The sequence below is a fragment of the Botryllus schlosseri genome, chromosome 1, assembly GCF_051294905.1.
Source record: "Botryllus schlosseri isolate E-star chromosome 1, Bs_hap1, whole genome shotgun sequence".
Lineage (NCBI taxonomy): Eukaryota > Metazoa > Chordata > Ascidiacea > Stolidobranchia > Styelidae > Botryllus > Botryllus schlosseri.
Window position 1 is genome coordinate 26,911,441 of NC_137236.1, and position 24,277 is coordinate 26,935,717.

General features: G+C 39.5%; 2 protein-coding genes across 2 annotated transcripts; both read right to left on the bottom strand.

Moving 5' to 3' along the window:
• Positions 1-1,243: 1,243 nt before the first annotated feature.
• On the bottom strand, positions 1,244-4,337 carry LOC145438913 (uncharacterized). The gene is made up of 3 exons (XM_080316309.1): positions 4,204-4,337; positions 3,067-3,174; positions 1,244-1,602 (listed from the first exon to the last, which is right to left on the bottom strand). Exons 1-3 carry the CDS (start codon positions 4,271-4,273, stop codon positions 1,367-1,369), a joined length of 414 nt encoding a protein of 137 aa, XP_080172435.1. The 5' UTR covers positions 4,274-4,337; the 3' UTR covers positions 1,244-1,366.
• Positions 4,338-18,796: 14,459 nt separating this feature from the next.
• LOC145438017 (microfibril-associated glycoprotein 4-like) lies at positions 18,797-21,542 on the bottom strand. The gene is made up of 4 exons (XM_080315381.1): positions 21,536-21,542; positions 21,249-21,419; positions 20,884-20,983; positions 18,797-20,490 (listed from the first exon to the last, which is right to left on the bottom strand). The coding sequence occupies exons 1-4, from the start codon at positions 21,540-21,542 to the stop codon at positions 20,145-20,147; spliced, it is 624 nt and encodes a 207-aa protein (XP_080171507.1). The 3' UTR covers positions 18,797-20,144.
• Between the last annotated feature and the right edge of the window lie 2,735 nt (positions 21,543-24,277).

Genomic DNA, 24,277 nt, shown 5'->3' on the forward strand with positions numbered 1-24,277 from the left:
AACGAGCATGCACCTTGACAATCTCACAAATTTTACTTACTTTGTTTCAAAAATTTGCTCGAATATTTAGTGACTGTGAGGTTGACCCGCAATCACACAACATCAAGAGCTAAATACACTACATGTAGGTAGTCAGCGAATGATGCTTATTCAACCAATCAATGAAGTTGATATCGTTGTCTGATGCAAACAATGTAGCAGGCGTACGGGGTCAATCTTGATTATGTTTATTGTAGCATAAAATCCAAATTCGTGCGATAAGGTCGTAGGCTACTGCTGTATTCCTGTATAACTTGTTAATGGGTTAATATCGGCAGCAAGTATAGAAAACCGTTTGACATTATGCTCAATATCAACGTAGCAAATAGCAATACTCAGACGCCGAATTCATTGTCCGGTCTGGCCTATATCGTTAGGGGGTAAAGCTTAATTATATTCCCTTGCAAGTCCTCGTCGAAATTGTTGGCAAAGCGACGGAAGATTTTGATTTTATGGGATTATTATATCATTTGATTGTACCAGTTGATACATTTGGCTAGGTTTAATATGTCAATATGTACTTCAGCATTGTGGCGTTATGTGGCCCGAGTTGGTTGGAATTAGAAATCTGAAGTCACGTGACGTCATGAGGTTCACGTTCGCGTTCACACAGAACCTTTCAAGAAGGTTCGCGTTCACACGAACCTGAACCTTTGAGAGGTTCACACCATCCCTACTAAGAACACATTGTCGCGAAACGAAGTATTCGGGTGTCAATGGCTTCGGAACGTGTCGGAAAATCTCTCAGTCAAACCACGGGATGAAGTCGGACATTGGACGTTTTTAACGTAATGGAAGTTCGTCTTCTTTGTTTGGGCGTAACAGCCTTTTGTACTCTTGATCATCATTCCATAGTCATCATATTATAATTGGGGTTACCATACGTCCTTATTCGGAGGAGTTATCCTCCTTTTTCAAGAAATGTCTTCCCGTAACCCAAAGTCGTCCTTTATAGCCTAAGATACCTAAAAAGACGGCGAACTACGCGAGATGCGGACCGAGAGACTGGTATTTCGGGAGTAGAGTTCGACAAATGACTATTTTTTTCAGTACACCTTAATGAGATTCGATGTATACACATTTCAAAATCACCCGTTTTCTCGTCCGCAATAGTGGTTTGAAAAGTGCACTTCTTTACGGATCTCTAAACATGGTGACCCTATATTAGGAGATATTTAAACGAATACCCAAACATGGCGTGTCATGTCCAAACTTGTGTAATCGGTGCGCAGTCATTGAATATCAATTTATTTTGCGTATGCTGGAGAGTATATAAGCCTACTGCAATCTAGAGAGGTCTTAATATAGTAGCCTACAGTAAATACTTTTATTCATCATCATAGATATTAACCAAATACACTAAGCACTGAGTGGCAAAGAATATGAAAAGATACATTCCGAAGGCTATCATATATACGAAGTAGTCGCAATGGCGGGTGGAGTGTGCCCCGTCTTCACTTGCTTGGACTGGTATTCCTTCTCGACATATGTAGCGGCCCATCGAAATCCACAATAATGTCATAAACAAGATCAGAAAGACGACGCAATGCATCATGGGAAAACCTGAGAAAAGATTCATGTTATCTGCAACGCAGCCGACTGAGAATAGGAATATTTAGCTGCATATATGTACCAAAGGTGGTCACTCGGTCAGTAATGAAGTAGTCCTGATTCTACTTATTCGGACTCCTTAAAGTCGGTTTAACTGACTGCACTCTAGTCCGTGGTTCCGTTTCAGACAGCGTCGAGTTATCTAGGACATCTGCTACTTTCAATTCATAGTTTTTTTTAAATAGTGGAAAACAGTCTTGGACTACTTGCTTATTTTCTGTCAATTAATTTTGTAATTCTACCTGAAGTAATTTTGATGGCTTGGGAATTTCTACTTTACTTGGATTTAAGTAAAATTTACGGCGTTACTCCAACTACTATCCTATACTTGAGTGAGAGCTTTGACTACCTCCCTTCTCAACGTCCTACTACAGTGGTTCTCAGCAGCTAGTCGCTGCAAGATATATTCGACTCTAATATCTCTATTCCGAAAGGCAAGAAATTGGACGTTTGTCCATTAAAATACTAAACTTCACAATTTAAACATTGAATTAGCGTACGACAGAATGCTGCAAGTGTTGTACGAAACTGTTTAAAATGAGCATATCACGATTCACGACCAGTTTACTTGAAAGCTCAAAAAGATGTTTAAACAAAGTTCGTAACATTACGATGGTACAATTTAGCGACAATTAGTAGTAAAATATAGAGGCAAGAAAACAGCCAACTCGGATTTATTTCAAGGGAAACCAAACGATCAGACTCTGAAGTTGGGAGGTTTGAACTTCCATAGAACCGCTTATAACGGTCTAATGAAAGAGCAGTAATAAATGATTTCGAATATTCACTGATAAGTTGAATACTTTCGTCGTAAATTTGCCGGTCCGCACAGTTGATGTTTCATACCGGTCCGCAAGATCAAAAATTTTGAGAGAAACTGGCCTATACTACAAGCCTTATATCTTATAAAGAGCAAATTTAAATACTTATCAGGCGTAGCCAGGATTATGTTACACAGCGTGAGATGCGACGGTGACTTTATACATTATCCCTTATGAACAGTAGCAGCATTTCACCAGAGTGTTTAGAATATGGATCAAAATCGATCATTTGTAGGTAACAAACGTTCATGCCCGTGTGTGTCAGACATAAAAGTAGAGATGGCAGAGAAATAATGTTATATTCAATACTTCACAATATCTCCTTATATCTTCACTCCCAAAATTTGAATAGAAAGAACATATTTAATAAAATCGGGTCATTATGCCAGAATCGTGGTTACAAGTTTTAATGTTTAGAGTTATGAGGTACTATATGCAGGTAATTTTAGACGCCACTGACAGCAGGATGGATATTAAGAGAAAAATACCAATCAATATCATATTAAAAAAGAGGAAGCTGCGACTTAATTTTGCCAAGACCATTTAGCTGCCATTTATGTCATTGAATATGATTTTTACGTTATATGCATCTCACCGCGGAATAAGTGAGGAAATATCCCTTGCTCCAATAATGTGGCATAGCGACCAAGGTTCTGTCTCAACTCTCTTCTGTCATCGACGATTCGGGTGGATCGAATCCTTTCTGTATCGGTAATAGAATATGGCTAAGCGTTTCGTGCCCTGATCAAAATGTTACATACAATAAAAAACGGGTATAAATCGATCTTGTGACATTTTCAAGCAATACGTTTATATTCCAACCATGCATACTACATAACAGGGTATACGAGCACTTTTGAATTCGACAGAAAATCTAGAAACTCTGTAGAGCGAATGATTTTGAGCAGTGGTAAACTATATCCGTTAGGTAACCGGGCCTGATCTAACTGATGCGGTGAACCCGCGGGGAACATATGTGATCACCAGTATTAGTTTATGTTAACGTTGTGGCGAGACCTATCAATGAAATCCTTTATACTACTGTTGTTGTTCATCCGTAATGTAGACGATACATTACTGATTTCACTGCAGTATTTCTGAAACTGTCATCCTCTTTGAGGCATTCGAAGTCCACGAATGACCCACAAATAGGGATGGTGTGAACGCGAGGTTCACGTTCGCGCTCTGTGTGTGAACCTCAGCAATTTGGAGGTTCTCGTTCAAAAACTGTTCTGCACTGTGAACCTTTTTCATATATAACAGTTTTCATTTCTTAACAACATCGTTGGTTGAATTTTTGCCTTTCAACGGCGGGCCACTCTATGCATAGCGCTGACAGCATAAAAATCAACACTTACCGAACAAGTACCTTGACAATCACAAAAATTTTACTTGCTTTGTTACAAAAGTTTACTCGAAATATCCATCTTTCCGTTTGCGAATATTTAGTGACTCTCTGCTGTGAGCTTGACCCGCAATGACACAGGATCAAGAGAGAAACACACTACATGTAGTCAGCGAATGACGCTTATTGACGGTAAATTCGATGGCATGGCTATTCAATATAATTTAGCAAATAAGCATGCGTGACTGAAAAATGCGACATAGTGTCCAATTACATTTTGAAATGAATTTTTGAACATATTTTGTACTTAGTGCCGCAAGTTAAATCGCTAAGACTGAAGCCCTTTAGGCCTACATCCGAAACAAGTCCAAGCATTCAACCACACACCATTAGAATCTTCATCATTGTGGTCTTCGTCTGAAGCTCCCTCAGCGGTGTTATCCCCTCTTCTCCTCATATCGTTGGTAATGCAGCAACGAAAAGCTTAAGTTTAACAGGGAGCGTATTTAAAAATAATAGGGTAAACTAGAGAATAAATATGAATATTGTTATATCTGACTATGAAATTCGAAGCAAGTAACCACAAACTTTGTGATGCTACTAACCATCGCACTGCAATACCTTTAAGCCAACATACAATGCTGTGTAGACGATACTGTACGGTATGTTCGTCTGGTGTGGATTGCCAATGCGAACGGACCAAAGGTCAATAATTAGATGATGAAGCACCTGGAAGAAACGTCTAATCACTGATTACCCTTTCAAAAACGTTATTTTGGTGATTTACGTTGTGGTCAGAAATTTGACCGATTCATAAATTCTCTAAACACGATAAGTTTAAAGTAAGAGTTTTACTGTGTTTTATACAGTGAGGGTTGTATTTGAAACAAATGGTTGTCTAAAACATGTTTTAAACAGTGTTTTAAAGACTGGCCTTTCAAAAAAATTGTCTTTTTAAGTTATAAAATCTTGCAATAATCGTGTAAATACTTTCCAAAAACATGTTATATGAGCCTACGGACAATTACCACCTGATATAGATGACGTTTACGGTTCAGTCGGTTCAACAGGTCTAGTACGTAGATATTTCGTGAAAGGAGCTATATTGACTCTATATTTTCAGTTGTCAATGTCAAACCACTATGACGCTACAATTGAATATACGTGACGTCATGGCATGAAGAACAAACAAAAAATGAAAAATAAATTTTAAACAAGGGCCTTATTTTAAACATGTTTGTTTCAAATTGTTTTTGTTTTAGATGTAACCATCTGCACAGTTATATATATATCATTAGTAGGAAAATATATAGCAAGAAGAGGTTAAGTAGTTTTTCCAGAAAATGACCTTTAACCGGTCATATTTATAGGTAAATCGAGAGATAACTACCAATAAGATCCGAAGTCAAATTTTGTCTATAGGAATATCTTGGATGTTTGCTGCCGTTCTCTTCGACTTCCCAGGTACAGGAAAATGTCGTGTCGGACTCGAGAATGTGAGCATTGCAATTACTCATCCTATAGGTAGCTCAGATTCGTTGTTGGTATGTCATTGCAAAACCGATGACTTCGAATTATTTACATTATCGATTCGATATGTCGTCATTGGCTCGATCAGTTCCTGAAAACAAGAAACCAGAGAGTACAAATCGCCCCGAGGCCGAAATAATGTTCAAATTGATCGTACAGCGGTCCCCGAATGGCCTATATGCTGATTAACCAACGTTGTCGAGAGGCTTAGCTATACAACGGATATACTTTCTCTGATTGTAATGCTTGTTCAATGTAAAATATTTGGTGGATTTTTCTGACTTGACTCCTGCTTCTGATCATTCCGTGGTTTAGGATGGGTTTTTGGGCCATCAATGATTAAGGAGCCCATGTAGAACGGTCTAATTTGAGGTGTAAGTCATATTCGATTGGATACAAGAACTTCAAGTGGGAAAATGTGAATATAGTAAAACATTGTGGTGCATTTACCTAAAAATAATAGCGTGGAGATCGAGTTACTCGGAAGGGTGATTACAAGGGCTCACGAATCTTGGTTGATTTTTCTAATATCGATAAATGAAAAGAGCCTTCAAAAATATTTCTATACTTTAAACTCGTATATTCAAACCTGAACGGTTGCCTAATTACAATAATAAATAAAATGGTGTTACCTAAGGTCCCACAACTAACAGAAATATACGTTCAGTGTGGTTGTTGTATGGCAGTGGTCGGCAACCTTTATCCGACGCGACCCCAGTTGAAACGAAAATAAACTCATTCGACACATTTTGCCTTGCGATACGGAGAAGAGCATTCGCAGGATTGCTTAAACTAAATAGTAACAGTTGCGTTGACCCCATAATAGAGCTATATCTAATTTCAGATAACTATTTCAAAATTACTGTTTCTACGACAAAACACAAATTGTCACCGTTTAATTTGCATTGGTAATGCCATAGCTGAGCCTTTATAGCTGTGCCTCCACCAGTTGTCGAAGCCTCGGCTTGACTTTTCATACGCTCAACAATGTCTCATTCTCTGCTTGAATTTGATAAAAATGTTTCATTTTCAATATATTGATACTATGCCATCCATATATTGCTAATTTTTTTTCTGCTGAAGATGCCCCTTTGTTCAATATGGCATTTTGCGAATTTAATGGTAACATGTAGGGTCGCATTAAAACATGGCCCTTGTTTAAACGTACATATTTTCTCTGGTATAGTAGCATTGTGCGGGATTGCAAACTTGATACCGTGGCCGCTAAAATCTGCTTTATATTGGTTTAATATAAGTGACCGAAGTTCTAATCGGCGCCGTATACGTATTCAAATTAGGATGTTGATACCGATACTGATACCCCGGAAATTAAATGTATATTTCTACCCGTTACATACATATTGAAGTAACGGGAGGGACGGAAGTTTTAATCGGTCCAGTAGATATGCGAGGTAGGACATTGATACTTGAACGACAAATAAATATTAAATTTATATTGTCTATATATCATGTACATACGTGTATAGGTTGTTAAGCATGCTAGTAGCTTTATTATTAAAGTAATGGAATAATTACGGCAGTAAATCCTTACTTAATGATGAGCAGAAATGACAATTTCCAAGACGCGTTCAAACCACTTCAAATGGAAGTAGAAAAGAAATGCAAAATATATCATTTAAATTATACACTGCCTCATGGTGAGTTGCTCTGAATCAATCTTTCTTCGTGATACGGAGTCAACACATGGTAACGCAGATCTTCTTACAATATGACGTTAGGAGGATGTGTGTGACGTCTTGTCTCGTAGACACACACTCCAAGTATATCCATGATTATATCCGAACAAATTCGCTGGCAAATATTTCCGAAACTTCACATATCCTAATACTTTCTACGAAATAGGCAGGACGCATGTCTAGAGTCATATTGCGTCGCTGGGTGCCATGTATAAATCGAAACTTCAGTATTACTTGCCGTGGACCAATTACCAGAAGATTATCGACACGCAGAGGGGGTCAATGCCGAAATCTTCGGAGTACCCAAGCCGATTATCCCGCTTACACTATAGTCAAGCTGCTTCCCTTCTACTCAAACAGTATGCTCGGTAAATACTTCAAACTTTGTATTTACATTGTAGTCAGTAGGGTTGTTCAGAATTGACCGACTTTCAAAAAGTCCAGGTTTTCAGTCCGATTCCCATGCCTTATACCTTAAAAACACATTCTGGCAACTTTTTTTTGTAACTCGTCCCCTGCATCCGTGTGCACATTGAGCTGGAAGAATAGCAGCTGAAAATAGGGGATTCCCCTAAAATCTGAGTGTCACGATTTTACCTACCCTAGTTAAAGTGACCTATAACATGGATTTATGCAGCTGTTGCGGTTTGGAGTGCTACAAAACCCCACTATATAAGGCATTCCTAGTTTAGGATATCATTTCCATGTCCCACACTGCCTTAGAACTGCTCAAAACTACCTAAAACTGATAGTCATTTTGTTGGATCACATATCCTACACCCCTCAAACCTACCCGGCACTGTTCATCAATTTCCTGGATCCCCATGTGCAAGAATACAACTGTAAATGTAACATCCACTCACAGCCATGTAATAAACATCACAGGAAACGAAAAAATAAGGCAAAGAAAGAGATCAACTTGGCAAAATATTACATAAATCAGATGGATGAAATGGTTGCTTTTCGAGAAATCTGCATATCTGTTCCGGTGATCTTCCACAGCTTGTAGGAGGCTCGCTCGCTGTTTTTTGTCATCCGTTATTTACGCAGCATAGTCGGTATTCAATCAGCATAGTCGGTATTCAATTTTACCATACGCTCTGCTGCATCATTAACTATACTTCAACAGTATTCACAAATTCTTGAGCAGTCACGAAATCCGGATCTGTATGCCATTCCGAAACTGGATGACTCAACCAATCATGTTCCACATGTATAGCATCAAATAGAAACCACGATTCTGGCCCAATCAAATCGACCATACTCCTTGACTCAGAGACAGCGTCAGAGATCAGACTGAGAGGCATACCTCTGCAAAATTTTTCAGGGATTGGCATTTTCAGCAATTTAGCAGCCATCGCTTCCTTCAGTTTGTCAGGAATCTTTGGATTAGCCGAGAACGTGGTAAATACCACCATTTCCTCAGTTAGATACCAATGATGTTTTCGCAATTTCTTGTATGCCACATCAGCAACGGTGAGATCGCATAATGAAAAGTTTTTCATGTCATGAAGGAATTTGATATCATTCCAAGGTGCGTCACATGCAATACCAGTTTTCAACCAAGCTGGAACATAAAACAAAGCAATGAATGTATTGATTCGTTCCAACTTTTCAATGAACTCTTCACAATAGTCCATTTGCTCACTCCACATGAAGAACATTTTTTGACAGTACAGGACTTGACTCATCCATCTAGCGCTATGAGTAGCACCAGGCTTGCGAAACGATGATCAACATATTTGTCATCCAAAATCGCCAAGGTGCCTGTTGCACATTCTCTGTAGTCATCTCTTATCAAGACTTCTTTCTGCTTTCCATCATTGGGTTTCATCAGTGGAATCAATTTCTTGCTTTGCTTCATCAGCTTTCATCGCCAACCAGCTGCCTTCAATAAACTTCAGCGTTTTATAGCTTCTTGATTTATCAATATGTTTCCACTTCTTCTTGAAGGTATTAAAATCCGTGTTTTCAGGGCCTGCGGTTGTCGATCCAAACAAACACTTCCAAACCTCTCGTATGACCAGTTCATAAATATGATGGCGACAGGCATTGTAGAAAACTTTCCTGTTAATCAATTCTTCAAGTAACGGAACCGCACCTTTGTTTTTACCAGTGTTTGAGGATGTTGTGACAAACACAAGAGCTCTAACAGATTTTGTTAAATTCCAAAGTTCCTAACAGATTTTGTTAAATTCCAAAGTTCCAACAGTTCAAATGATGCATCAGCCTGTGCTTTTCCTGTAGCACTTTCCAGAGTTTAAATGCCAAGAAGTTTCCCTTTCTTAAATGCGCCGGAATACGCAGACGATGCGAGCACTGCCAAGGCCTCAAATTGATATCCTAGACGACTCTTAGTGAGCTTTCCATCCTAGTGCAATGCAATGTGCTCTGGTGGATTGGTGGATATTTTTTCAAAGATAGATTCGGAAATTTTCCAACGATTTGCAATGCGTCGTCGATAGCTCCAGATCTTGAAAGATGGAAGTCATTAGGGTTGCCATCGCAAGCTTTAATCAGTGCTGCAGTTATCATGGTAGCGGCATTATCACTGACTTTCAAGCGATCAAAAACCTGGCATAGGTCTTTGTCGCTGAATAGGTTTACAGGAGCTTTTAGAGTCACAAATTTAGCGGAATGACCAGATGTCGACTATGCAAGTTCAAAATCAGTGCTGTGAGAAGTGTCAGCTACCTGTGAAGATATAGATGAGCTCTCTGTAAATTCACCTTCGCTACTTGATGCTGGTGCAGACTCTCTTGCACTCATGGTCCGTGTCTTTTGTTGCATGATTTTCGCTTTCAACACTTTCTTTGCCACCGATCGCTTCTAATCTCGGACCCCTTTGATCCTGATAAAATGCTATGTCTTCACGTTTTTATTGTCAGAAAGAAGTCTACTTGCTTCAATTGTCGCTATTGCGTCAGGGGCTCCTATATCTCATAGCTTACTCAGTTTGGCTTCAAAGTCGCTTTGTTTTTAGATACATATTGCCGGCCTGCAGTTTTCTTTAGTGACAGCCATTGTTTCCACACTGTTTCCAATCTTTTAGTGGCATTGACTTTTGTGATAGTCTTTATGCCAGCAAGTAGTCTTTATGCCTGCAAGTAACCAAAAACCGATCACTTCATCTACTGCGATCTGGATGTGTGACTTGACTGGTTCATTTTTTAAAAATGAATGCTCTCTCAGGTGTAGCACATATTGCATAACTTGCCTCAGAGTGGGCAACTTCGATCCCGTAATGGCTTCCTCAGATGGCCCAACTAAGAAATGCTGTGTCGGCGATCGTGTTCTTCTAGTTTTCTTCGGTACTGGTGCGCTAGATAACGATTTTCTTTTTTTTCAGACATTTCGCACTACAGCTAATCCTAGAAAAACAGATATACATAAACTCAGTCAAGCAACAAAGTATAGTGGAAAACATTTCAGTTCTTTTAGAGTTTTAGGTCGAACACATACTGCATAACTTGCACAGGAGTAGCCAGATTAGATCCAATTATAGATTATCGAAGATAGTTATTCCTAAATTGGAAAAACTCATACCAGTATATTGATATCTAGGGATATAACCAAAAATTTAGAGCAACCGACTGGCGGTTTTCCCCAGTCACTGGAATAGACATTTGCAAGCTTTGTTTCTATCCCAGTAGAAAGGAAAAGAGTATCAGGTCTATTATATCAAATAGTTGTATACTGCTATAATACTATGTTCACTAATCACGCGCTAAACTCGCTAATAGCATGAGTCAAAACGCCGCCTGATAAGTCCTGCACCTCAATCGTAAACACAGTCCATCAACAACAAAGCAGCAAGGCACCTGACTAATCAATGATTCCCGTTTCACAGCCGTGCTCAGCGCTTCATCAGCGCTAGAACATACGCGTCACGTCAATGAGAACACACGCCATTCCTGTCGAGTCACTGACAACGGGGGAATCCCCTAATTTCGAAGAAATTTTTAGGTGCATGAGAAAACGGCAATGTGCACACGGATGCAGGGGATGAATTACAAAAAAAGTAGCCAGAATGTGTTTTTAAGGTATAAGGCATGGGAATCGGACTGAAAACCTGTACTTTTTGAAAGTCGGTCAATTCTGAACAACCCCAGTAGTCAGTATTTTGGATGCATGTTACTCCCTCGAGTGAAAATGTCGTGTTGAAGTGGATGAAATAACCCTTACCAGGCGGCTACAAAGAAATTTTTTGAAAGCTGCGCCTTTTTGTACTATCGTACCTCATTTGCATTCAGCACGGAGACGCATCCCGCAATTTCGAATGTTGCCGCCCTCGTTTATAACTGTTAACAATATACGGCCCCTCTGTAAGATCTCTTGTTCGAGTATTTTCAAAGATCTACATTTCAACTCCTACTTACAGTCATTTTGACATTTCTTATATACAGGGTTACCATCGACATGGACCAAAAAATAAGGACAGTCGAAAAATTAAATTGGCATGAAAAAGCGTTTTTGTACATATAGGCTACTGCATTTATACGAGCCGTGGCATATCATATTCCATACTTTTCACCAGAAACAATCTGCTCCAGCAACTCCCTGTTATTAGAAAGTGCTTCATGGATCTCGCGACAGCTCAGTTCTAGGTTTACCTTTATTTAGGGCCGAAACAGCACTTCGTCAGCCCTCCCCCCCAAAAAATACCGTTGGTGTTGCCCCCTGGAGTGGTAAACCAAATTTCGTCACCTCGTTAAGACGAGGCGTCAACAATGATGGAAAAAGGCCGCACACCAAGTTTAGACACATCATTTTTGAGCGTATGGAGCAACAACTCCAGTAACAATGCTTGTCGCCTTGGTGCTGGCCGAAGAAAACTTATTTGAAATGTTGGAATCGGAGAATATTGCTTTGAACAATTGCGATGTGTAATCGTTGGGGAGGAATGATTGCTGGTGTTTGACAGTATAGAATGCCTAGGTACCCTCTGCAGCTGCTGCCTTGTAGTCTGATGTCGTTGGTGCTGATCGACTTGTGGAAAAATTATTCATTGACTGGATCAAATTAATCATCATGTCATGACACACTTCTTGCGTTTTGGGGTATCAATGTAAGTTGAAGTAGCGGTCTCTCCTATGGCCTCCAGGTTAATGTTACAATTGCAGATATTGCTATGTGCGAAACACTCGCCCTTCAATCTTCGTTAGATACCGTTGAATTCTCACTCATAATCGACACGAAAGACGTTTTTACGCCTGTTTATTTCAACTAATCAGATTTAGTCTTCTTTGTAGCTAAAACAATATGCGCAAGTGCAATATAATTTGGAGAAATTTATCAATGATTTATAGCTTTACTACTTTTTAACCAATGTGTCGACTGCACTGCGCCTTTTTTTCACTACGCAATAAATGCTGCTTTCCCCACAGCTTGAGCTTATTCTGCTGTGGACCAAACAGCAGTAACCTGGCATTACTGTTTACTGCTAAAATGACGTCCGCTGCGGTAGCTTGGTACAGCCGAACCACTACTCACTGCCCTAGCTATCTCACCATTTAGAAGTCAAATCTTGTGGTGTGTACGTCACGAGGGTTCCTTTCATTTATGATGTCATAAAATCTCGACGAATAAGCTTAATTTTAGAATATTATGCAACATGCAACATAGATACCAGAGGAAAACGATCGAAGTTTTGTAGCGGTTGAAAATAAGACAAAATAAGGACGCAAGTCGAAAATAAGGACATTTCTTAGAAATAAGGACAGTCGAGTATTCTAAGACGTGGTCCTTCAAAATAAGGACAAATCTTAGAAATAAGGACGGTATGGCAACCCTGCTTATATATCACTACTTGCAACTGTATTTTAGCTAGATTTCAGCGCAATAGAACCATATTTGCATTTCGACGACATCGATGTCTAAAGAACACATTGCCGCCAAACGAAGTATTCGGGCGTTAATGGCTTCGGAACGTGTCGGAAAATCTCTCAGTCAAACCGAGGGATGAAGTCGGACATTGGACGTTTTTAACGTAATGGAAGTTCGTCTTCTTTGTTTGGGCGTAGCAGCCTTTTGTACTCTTGATCATGATTTCATAGTCATCATATTGTAATTGGGGTTACCATACGTCCTTATTTGGAGGATTTATCCTCCTTTTGTCTTCTCTTCGCCCAAATGTCCTCCTTTATATCCTAAGATACCTAAAAAGACGGCGAACTACGCGAGATGCGGACCGAGATGACGGGAGACTGGTATTTCGGGAGTAGAGTTGGACAAATGACTGATTTTTCCGGTAAACCTAATGAGATTCGCTGTGTAAATTTCAAGATCACCCGTTTTCTCGTCCGCTATAGTAGATTTGAAAAGTTTACTTCTTTACGGATCTCTAAACATGGTGACCCTATATTAGGAGATATTTAAACGAACCCTCATACATGGCGTGTCCAGTCCAAACTTGTGTAATCGGTGCGCAGTCATTGAATATAAATTTATTTTGCGTATACTAGAGAGTATATATAATGCGATCTAGAGAGGTCTTAATATAGTAGGCCTACAGTAAATAGGCTACTTTTATTCATCATCATCGATATTAACAAAATACACTAAGCACTTAGCGGCAACAAATATGAAAAGATACATTCCGAATGCTACCATATATACGAAGTAGTCGCAACGGCGGATGGAGGCTGCCACGTCCTCTCTTGGTTGGCCTGCCGTTCCTTCTCGACATAGGTATCGTCCCATCACAATCCACAATAATGTGAAAAAGATGGCCCCAAAGATGGCGCAACACATCATGGGATAATCTGAGAAAAGATTCATTGTTATCTGCAACGCAGCCGATTGAGAATAGGAATATTTAGCTGCATCTAAAGGTGGTCAGTGAGAAAGTACTTCTACTTTTTCGAACACCTCAAAGTGGGCCTAGCGGACTGACCTATAGTCAGTTTCAGTGAACTTCTGTTTAACTAGGACAGATATCTACTACTGTTCGCAGTTTTTACTTGGAAAAGTAGATTGCAGTCTCAAACTACTTGCTCTATTTTCAGTCGATTAATTTGGTACTTCTACCCGAACTAATTTGGATGGCTTGTGAATCCCTACTTTACGAGCAATTAAGTAAAAATTTACGGCGGTACCCCAACTACTATACTTTACTTGAGTGACAGCGTTGATTACATTCTTCATAACTGCCTACTACAGTGGTTGTCAGCAGCCGGTCCGTGGAAAGCTTCCTTCGGGTCAGCCAGATATACTGGACTTTTATATCACAATTCCAAAAGGCTCGAAATTTGACAATTGTTCATGAAAATATCAAACATCACAAATTAAATATTGAGCTATGTTTCCCAGTCTGCCTTGCGATTAGCGTATGTCACAATGCTGCAAGTCTTGTTCGAAACTATTTAAAATGAGCCTATTACGACCCGTTTACGTGAAAGCTTATACATATGTTTAAACGAAGTTCATTACATTACGACGGTACAATTTAGCGACATTAAGCAGTAAAATATAGAGGCAAGAGAACAGCTAACTCCGATTTATTTCAAGGGAAAGCAAATGATCAAACTCCGACGTTGGCGGTCTCAACTTCAATTGAACCGCGTAGAACATATCTAATATGAAAGAGCAGTATTAAATAATGACGAATATTTACCTATTAGTTGCATACTTTCGCCGGTAACAGTTTATTTTGTTGTTTTATACCGGTCCGCAAGATCAAAAAGGTTGACAAACACTGGCCTATACTGCAAGCGTTATATCTTATAAAGAGCAAATGTAAATACTGATCAGGCGTGGCCAGGATTATGTTGCACAGCGTGCGATACGAAGGTGCCTTTATACTTTATACCAGTGGTTCTCAACCGGGGGTCCGCGAAGCATTTTCAAGGGGTCCGCGAAGCCTCAAAATAATTGATAACCGAATTTGTATTTTTTTAATCGGGAAATCACGTGGCACAGTTTCGCTTCATTACTAGTAAAACTCCAGAGCTCACATCAACAGTATGGCCGTCTGAGATGAAATATCCTACTGTGCGGCTCATTTTAATCCAAAAATTGCCAATAGCCTACTGATACAAACATTTTGCTGTTTAGAGATGTTTTGTGGACTTGGGCCGCGGGCAGGATTCAAGAGTTTTTGCCACTCGCGGGCCGGATCAGTCAAATAATTTCAATATGCTACGTCCACATCCATATCTTTGTTTTTCACTAGAATGCTTTATTGATATCACGGAATATGTGGGCCCACTCTATTCCAGCAATAACGTTATTCGCAAACAATGGAATTGGCAAAAATACGATAATTGGCCGGTTGAATACATTTATTATCTACTATAAGAGTGGCTGTAACGAGGATATGATTGAAAGATTTCTATGCCCATTTTAGTGGACAATGTCACTGGACAACGGATATGCGTCGTTGGTCCGACCTATTCGTGGAGAAAAATATGCTGGATTATTTGCGTCGAATTATTCAGTAGTAAAATCTCAACTTCTGTAAAAAATCTGTCGGATAATGAGATTAATTTTTTCAATTTACTCAGAATGGCCTCGCGCGGGCCGGATGCAGCCCGCGGGCCGTATGTTTGACACCCCTGTGCTAGATAGAAATGACCAGACTCGACGTTGTATGTACATTGAAAAATTGCTTTTCAATTTTGGTGCCATATTTATTGCGATCATACCCAAATGTGTCGTTGGAAGCGTTACGCGTTATTATTACATTCGCCATAACCTAAAATTGTGGGACCCAATTTTCGGCACTCGTTCATATCAAACCGAAGGCGCGTATTTTCAAGACACCACCACGTATTTCAGGATTGCAGTTGCAGAATTTGCTTTGAAATATTAAAAGTCATCCCAATTTCAAAATGAAGAGTATGATCTTATTTTCAAGAAAAGTCATTTTGTTGCTCTTTATCACTAAGCCTACAGCTATCATTTGCACAAGTCAAATGGTGATTGCATGATAATTGAGCTAAATTTGATCTAAAACTTCGTGGGGGTCCGCGGGGTCCGTGACGGTCCGGAAGGGGTCCGCGAAGACAAAAAGGTTGAGAACCACTGCTTTATACCTTATAAACTGTTGCAGCATTTCACTCTGGTGTTCTGAATATATATCAAAATCGATCATTTGTAGGTAATAAAAGTTTATTCACGTGTATGTCTGATATAAAAGCGGAGGTGGCATATAAATAATGTTATGTTCAATACTTCACAATATCTCCTACTTAATATTTTCACTCCTTAAATTTCAATATGAAGACAATCTTTAATGAAATCGGGCCATTATGCCAGAATCGTAGCTACAGGCTTTACAGTTTAGAGATATGAGGTACTATATGCCGATAATGCAAGACGCTACTAACAACAGGATAAATATTAAGCGGACAAGCAACCCAGAAAAATCAAAATTTTCGATTGTTTTTCTGGTACGAAATATTAACATGGTATTTCTGCCGTCACCTCATGGCCTCATTTTACCTAAACAATAACAATTCGGGTTCATTTCAATATGAATATACGATTCAATTGTATATTGAAGTTCTGTACCTCCAAGAAGCTCTTCAAACAACTAAAAACTGCAAAATTTCAATTTTATTTTTCTTCTATAATGGGGTGGGGGGGTCAAGTTTCAACCAAAAGATCACATGTTCAACCCGATACCTCTATAAAATATATGGTTTGGCCGTTAGAAAAATATATATCTATACTATCTTCGGGTACAAATTTGTTACATTGTTGTCAGTTGTCATTCAAGCATTCCGGCATTCATTCTTATAATTACATCGGCAACACTTGGTTCATAACTTTTTACCAAATAGTTTTATGTAATTTTCTTTCAAAAATTTTTTCCCTAAATGATTCACTCATGGTTTTTCGGAAATGTGACATTCAGACATGGGCTGTTCTAAAAGTTTTTTGACATCGGTCTACCATGCTAAGAGTCACAGAACTTCAAAGCAAACTTACAGCAAATTTATGAATTTTTAATTTTGAAATGAAATTTCTTCGAAATGGGTTGCAGAGTAATCCTTGAAATTTTAGCATAGAACAGCACTGTCCTAGTACTCCTGAAGAAAGCGTTAGATCGGAAAAAAGGCTTCATAATATCGAGATTTTACATAGCCCGTGTCGGTGCATTTTTTGTCCTTGAAATCCAACAAAATTCACGATCTGCAGGGTAGAACGAAATTTCTTTGTTTTTTTGTTGATAGCATAGCAACAATTAGCAACTGTGAAAATTTCATGCTGATGGGGGTAGCAATCCCAAATTTAGGTTTTGGGGTTGCTAGTCACCTTGAGAAAAATACCAATGAATATCATATTATAAAATAGGAAGCTGCGACTTAATTTAGCAAAGAATATTTATATGTGATTCATGTCATTGAATATGATTTTTGCGATATGTGCATCTCGCCGTCAAATAAGTGAGGAATTATCCGTTGCTCCAAGAATGGGGTATAGCGACCAGGGTTCTGTCTGGACTCTCTTCTTTCATCGACGATTCTGGGGGATCGAGTCCTTTCTGTATCGGTAATGGAATATGGCTAAGCGTTTCGTGCCCTGATCAAAATGTTACAGACAATCAAAAACGGGTTTAAATCGATCTTGGGACATTTTCAAACGATACGTTTAAACTTCTTCCATTCATACTAAATGACAGGGTATATGAGCACTTTTGAATTCGACAGAAAATCGAGAATCTCTGTAGAACGAATGATTTTGAGCAGTGGTAAACTATATCCGTTAGGCAACCGGGCCTGATATAACTGATTCGGTAAAACTGCGAGGAACACATGTGCTCACCAGTATTAGTTGCAAGCGCGCGCTCATTTATGTTAACGTTGTGGCGAGACCTATCAATGAAATCCTTTATACTACGGTTGTGGTGCACCCGCAATGTAGACGATACATTACTGATTTCACTGCAGTATTTGTGAAACTGTTATCCTCTTAAGACTGCGGTAAATGAACATTCGAAGCCTACGAATGATCCACAAACATCTAAACATTCTCGCTGAAATTTCGAACATGTCGTAAATACTTGACCGATAGATTTATTTTATGTTATGATGATACATCTGCTGGCAAGCCGAATTCGCCAAATAACAATTTTATACTGTTCTACTGGTCTCAGCATTCATCGGCACATTTCAACGACATGATTGTTATTTTAAAATAGTTAATGAATGAATGGACAACGCCTGAAGTGAACTGGAACGGTGAACTTTGGGCAATTGACATATTATATGAGCGTACACGTTTTCTGCGATTTCACCAAACACATTCCAGGTTTTCACTCACTTACCAGTAGATCGCTGAACAGTGTTATCCCCAGTAGTGATCCCCGCATCGGTTTTATCCCCCCGCTTCTTCATAACGTTAGTAATACCGCACCGTAAACGTTTTATTGTAATGAACGGCCTATATTCGTTGAACATAACATCTTAAACTAGTATAGTAATGGCGTTTCTTTCAGTACCATCTGAGTAATATGAACAAGGGGAACAGGATCCCAAATAACGCGATACAATTCACTACCACACATCAGTAACTTTGTGGCGTACACACTTAGCTACAGACCATGCTGCATGATCTGTCCGTCCAGTCGTTATTTCCAATGGAAACGGAACCGAGGTCGTCGATGGCGACACACCCGAGAAAATCATCTCATCACTAATTACCTATTGCGAAACGTGTTCTCGGGATGAATGTTGGTGTTAAATAACAAATTATTTAAACACATAAAAGCCGAAGCTGCTGTGTTTTATATACGAAAATATATGCTACTGGCAGTAAAATATATTAATCAGTTTTCTTAGTTAGTGTCCGCAAAATTGTAATACTTATACGTAAAAACAAACATAAATATTAAAATATCCCATGTTAGAAATTGTATGGGAAAGTTTCGTCTGCAATAATAGTCCAGTTTTCTTCTCCATCGAGGCACAGGAAAATGTCGATTAGAGAAAGTTAACATAACAAGTATTTTCCAGAGGCAGCTTTAACCATATCAGGTTTATTATAATTTGCACAACCGACTTTTCACGAACTCTTCATATCCTCGATTCGATCGTTCGCAACTCGGGCTGGACTGCTTGGACCAGTCCTGGAAATAGATAAAACCAGCGAGAGTAAATCAAGCCATAACGAAGGAAGTTACTGGTTACAAGTTGATCAAAGTTGTCTCAAAGTACCATATTTCATTTTGATTAACCAACGAACTATTTTCTTCCGATTCAGGAGACACGACGAATTTTACTTGAAAAACGTTGTCCCGACGCGCAGATACTGCATACTTCGCATTATTATAAGGCTGGTTCATTGTCGGCCTGCTATAGTATTCCCCAGGATTTTACGATATTTTACTGTATCTAAGCACTTCCATAGTTTGGTATGGGTAGTCGGGCCCTTTAAGACAAAAGAACATCCTCTACGAGCATATGTCTATATATTAATACGTCGTGACGAATTTACCTAAAAATTATTATAGCGTGCCGGTCCTGTTTGGTTTCGGGCCCAGGACTCCTGCCTGGTATTCAAAAACTTTCTTTATAGGAACGTCTGTAAAAATATAAGTTTCTTTACGTTATATTTGATTAATAAAACTCGAACTCTAGCCAAATCTGCGATATCAAATATAATTGAATTACGGACAAGGAAGTATACCAACGACTCTTAGCTGCGTTTTTTTTATGGAAACTGAATAGTGGGTCACTTGTACTTGTGCAATCGTAGCTTAGCAATAGATATGAAGTGAACACTATGCAATTAAAAAATAACTTTGCTGTAGGCGAGGCGTGATCTCGCAACCCCTGCATGTCTGCGGATCATTCGTACGGTGCGCTAACCCATTTCGCCAGTGAAAAGTGGCTTATTTTGGACAACGACGACGATATTTTTACGCCAATGGAGAGTGGCTTATTTTGGACAACAACGACGATATTTTCAAACTGAAATCAATGTCAGTATTCAAAAATGCTTTATTATGCGTTCTTTCGATATCTCAAATCAGATCGCAGCCCAATCCAGAATGTCTGAGTTATCGCGACGGTTTCCTCGATGACAAATATCGCACGTCGAACACATGTTTTAAAAATTGTTGCTCCGAAGCAACATAATTCCATTGCCGACGGCCTATTTAAAAGCATCCTGTCGTTTCGGGCCATCTTGAACAGCCGCGAGTCTTTTGTAGACCTTCATCTCCGAGCAGCACGGGACGTGAATCGTCAACGTGTTGGCGTAAACGTCATCAAACCACCACCTAATGGTACCGAAGTCTGTTTCGTTGAAGTTGGCATTCAGATTGGTCCCGCCCCGCTGCCACCATCCTTCGCGGTCAGACGACCAACCATCATGATCCGCGTCTTTCGTCGAGAATTGTTCATTGTTGTGATATACGAGACCATCTGCGGCTACATTCCCGGAGAATCCGGATACGTGCAATGTGTAGTTGTCGGATCCGGGACCGATGCGGAAATTCCTGGAAGAATTTAGAACCATGGCGTCACGATTTGACGTTAGTGACGACATGATGGAGCATGACGAGGGCGCTGTTGAGTGCTTGTCGGTATTACGTGATTGCGTCAGTATTACGTCATTACGTATAACGAGAGAATTCTTTCTCTATTTTGAATTTGGAATTGAAAACCAAACCAACATCATCAAGAAAGATTTCCCGAAGAAATTATAAATCGGCGGATTGACGTGAAGATCAAAAGTAAGGAAATTGCCACATAGGCGCAAAGAACCAACAGTCAATAAATTTAAAAGATTTTGGTGAATTATCATGAGATAGTTATTCGCGCTCGCTGATTGAGTCACATCGATTAACCTAATTTGGTCATTGTCAACTCCGTGTACAGTATTCGAATACCTGTATTTAGCCCACAAATGGTCTTTTTCGTCTTTCGTCATCACGTTGATTTCCAACGACGTGTCATTTCCTTTTGTCATTTGATGCAATGACTCGAGCCCTGAAAAAATATCGGTTTTCAGTCGATTACTTTCAAACGCAAAATATCATATAAAACGCAACACGACGCTTACTATTTTAGTCCTCACACAATCGGGTAGTGGTGATTGTGCTGTTCGTGGTGTTCATCAACTGTTATGGTCATTTACACCAGGCTCACAACCCTTTGGTGTTGCAGCTGTGGGTCACACCACTTCGCTATCTCGTCAGGCACACTATCGACTTAAGAGGGGTAAAATTCTACGACTGAATCGAAACCAACCTACCCAGCCACAAATCTCCGTTGCAATCCCCGAATCCATTCACGTAATCGTCCCAACCTCGGGAGAAATCCACGTTTCCGTGTTTTCTTCGCTGGAAAACCTGAAACGCAGTACGGCAAACGGTCGAAGTGACAGAAATCTCACGAATTCTCTTCTCCGAGTCCGCGCTCGAGGCTATCGTTCAAAATAATGCGTCGCCGCGAACTGATTTGAACTTTTTTCATCTCAAACCGAGCTTTCTCATGACGTTGCTAACGATTTTTCTTTCAAAGATTCAAAATTCCACTCACAGTCCATTTCCCGTGTGCAGGACATGTCTTCTTCCCATCTTCTGCTCTGATTTGAAGCGGGTGATTCACGAATCCAAATATCAAAACAAACCAAATCTTGAGTAACATTTTCAGAGGCGATTTGATATCAGAGGCGATTTAACGATGCGTGTCCTGCTGAACTTGAGAAGATAGATGACGGTGGGGAGATTAATTCATATAGGCGCAGAAGATCATGCGGCCAGCTTCAACTGATCTATACGTTTGCAATGAGAATTCGCTGCGTTGACTACCATTTTGAGGAAAACAGCTTCCTGATATCGTTTAGGAAAGGCGTTGAATAAAATCGACAGTTTTTTTTGACAAAATACGAAAAAAACTTCCCTATCAATTTTATGCATGATCGAGTTAGCCTACTGTGAAACTCGATTCAACGCATTTCCTAAACGATATCAGGAAGCTGTCTTCCTCAAAATGGCAGTCAACGCAGCGAATTGTCATTGCAAACGTATAGCTCAGTTGAAGCTGGTCGCATGATATTCTGCGCCTTTATGAATTAATCTGGCCACCGTCATCTATCTTCTCAAGTTCAGCAGGACACGCATCGTTAAATCGCCTCTGATATCAAATCACCTCTGAAAATGTTACTCAAGATTTGGTTTGTTTTGATATTTGGATTCTTGAATTACGCGCTTCAAATCAGAACAGAAGATGAGAAGAAGACATGCCCTGCACACGAGAAATGGACTGTGAGTAGAATTTGGAATCTTTGAAAGAAAAATCGTTTGCAACGTTATGAGAAAGCTCGGTTTGAGATGAAAAAAGTTTAAATCAGTTCGCGGTGACACATTATTTTGAACGATAGCCTCGAACGCGGACTCGGAGAAGAGAATTCGTGAGATTTCTGTCACTTCGACCGTTTTTCGTATTGCGTTTCAGGTTCTCCAGCGAAGTAAACACGGAAACGTGGATTTTCCCCGAGGTTGGGACGATTACGTGAACGGATGCGGAGATTGTAACGGAGATTTTTTGCTGGGTAGGTTGGTTTCGATACAGTCGTAGAATTTTAACCCTCTTAACTCCATTGTGTGCGTGACGAGATAGCTAAATCCAACAGAAGCTCCACTGCGCTGAGTATATAGTTATAAATCGTGAAAGTCATGTACATTTGAACAATCATGAGGTTCTAGTGGGTGAGCTTCGGAAGGTTCCATTGTTAATAGTAAATTTATTGACACGTTGATATTTAGTGACGTTCCTGGCAATGGTTGTTGCTATTAAAATGATATTGGTGTCGATCACACGTACCTGGCCAAACTAAGGGTGGATTGCACAGATGCCGATTGAAAAGTAATCACCGATTGCCTTAATCGGCGATAATTTAATCAGCGAGTAAGGTCACCTGGTGACTCTGTGGTACAGATACGGATTCGCCTGTGAGTTATCTTATCGCGGATTACTGACGCAAATGACGTACGTTAGCAATCAGCTGTTTTCGGTCGGTGGCGATATGAACTTTGTCGTCATAAGGGAGAGATGCGCTCTTCATGGATATGTATATTTAGCTGATGTCATGCGCGTATAGCAGCTAACTAAACTGTTGCTACTACACAGTGTAAGGTTATGAACGCCAGAACGCGTCAGAACAAACGTTTTGAGGTTATGAAAAGAGGTATTGTAGGAATAGCGTACCAAAATCATCGTCTTATACCGGTATTGCTATGCCAGAAACTCTACTACAAATTTCGTATATTGCAGGACATTTATCTACTCAGGCATATCTAGAACTAGAGAGATACTTTTCAGATAGAACCTTATTTTCCGTTTATTGGTGCATTAGTCATTATAGCCGCTTCACCAATGTGAAGATATACAAATTGAGTTCATACACACACATTTGCATACGATTTTGATTTCTCCATACCAATGACAATTGGCTCTGCATAGGAGTGTAGAAGTAAATTTCAGCCATTGCAAAGATCTAACTATTGTGCAATGTGCTCAAGTGCTGTACAAACAGTAATGCATTTATGTTACAATTTTGCAATGCAAAGTTATCTGCTGTTACCCAGTTGAGTAATCATGTTTGTTGACAGCCAAACCTCACTTCAGTTTATCAAGAATTTGGTAAACCATAAAATTTAATACAACCTGTTCTACAGAGAGCTATATTAATATAGTGCAATGTCGACTGAGAGTAACAATGGATCCATACCTCAATGTTCTTGCTACCCTCCAGATGTTAGACAGCCTAGCATACGAGAGAGTGCCAAGAAGATTGGTCAAAGACAGAGCAAATCCATTGGAATATACCCTGGAGGTTAGCGACACCGATAACGTGACGGCACAACCGAGAGCACGACTTCAGCGCAGACAGATTGTTCAAAATCACTTCTCTGGAATGTCATCTCGTGTTTGAACACCAATAACCACACATTCAATTCCTCGTCAATTATTTTTATTACGAGATCCAGTAGCCTAGGCTGTAGTCAGAATTGGACAACTAGAAAATCAGCTTTTCAAAATTAGACTATAATGATAATTATGGCTGCATATTTTTCCAAATTAGAATAGAATTATAGACAGTAGTTATTTTTCAATTAAATTAGAATAGGGATTACTGAATATGTGAAAATTTGGAAATTGAATCTGCACAACTCGCTTAGTATTGTAGAGTTCTACTGTAGAATTTTCACCAAAACCAGAAATTAAGTTGGAATTATATTACTGGCATTTTCCACTTACTATTCTAATTATACAGCC

Coding starts and splice junctions, on each gene's coding strand:
- LOC145438017 (XM_080315381.1), bottom strand. Junction 20,984..21,248: donor CAACGGAGATTTGTGGCTGG/GTAGGTTGGTTT, acceptor ATATTTTTTCAG/GGCTCGAGTCATTGCATCAA. Junction 20,491..20,883: donor CATTTGTGGGCTAAATACAG/GTATTCGAATAC, acceptor AAATTCTTCCAG/GAATTTCCGCATCGGTCCCG.
- LOC145438913 (XM_080316309.1), bottom strand. CDS start 4,273: ATGAGGAGAAGAGGGGATAACACCGCTGAGGGAGCTTCAGACGAAGAC. Junction 3,175..4,203: donor CAATGATGAAGATTCTAATG/GTGTGTGGTTGA, acceptor TTACCGATACAG/AAAGGATTCGATCCACCCGA. Junction 1,603..3,066: donor ATTTCCTCACTTATTCCGCG/GTGAGATGCATA, acceptor ATCTTTTCTCAG/GTTTTCCCATGATGCATTGC.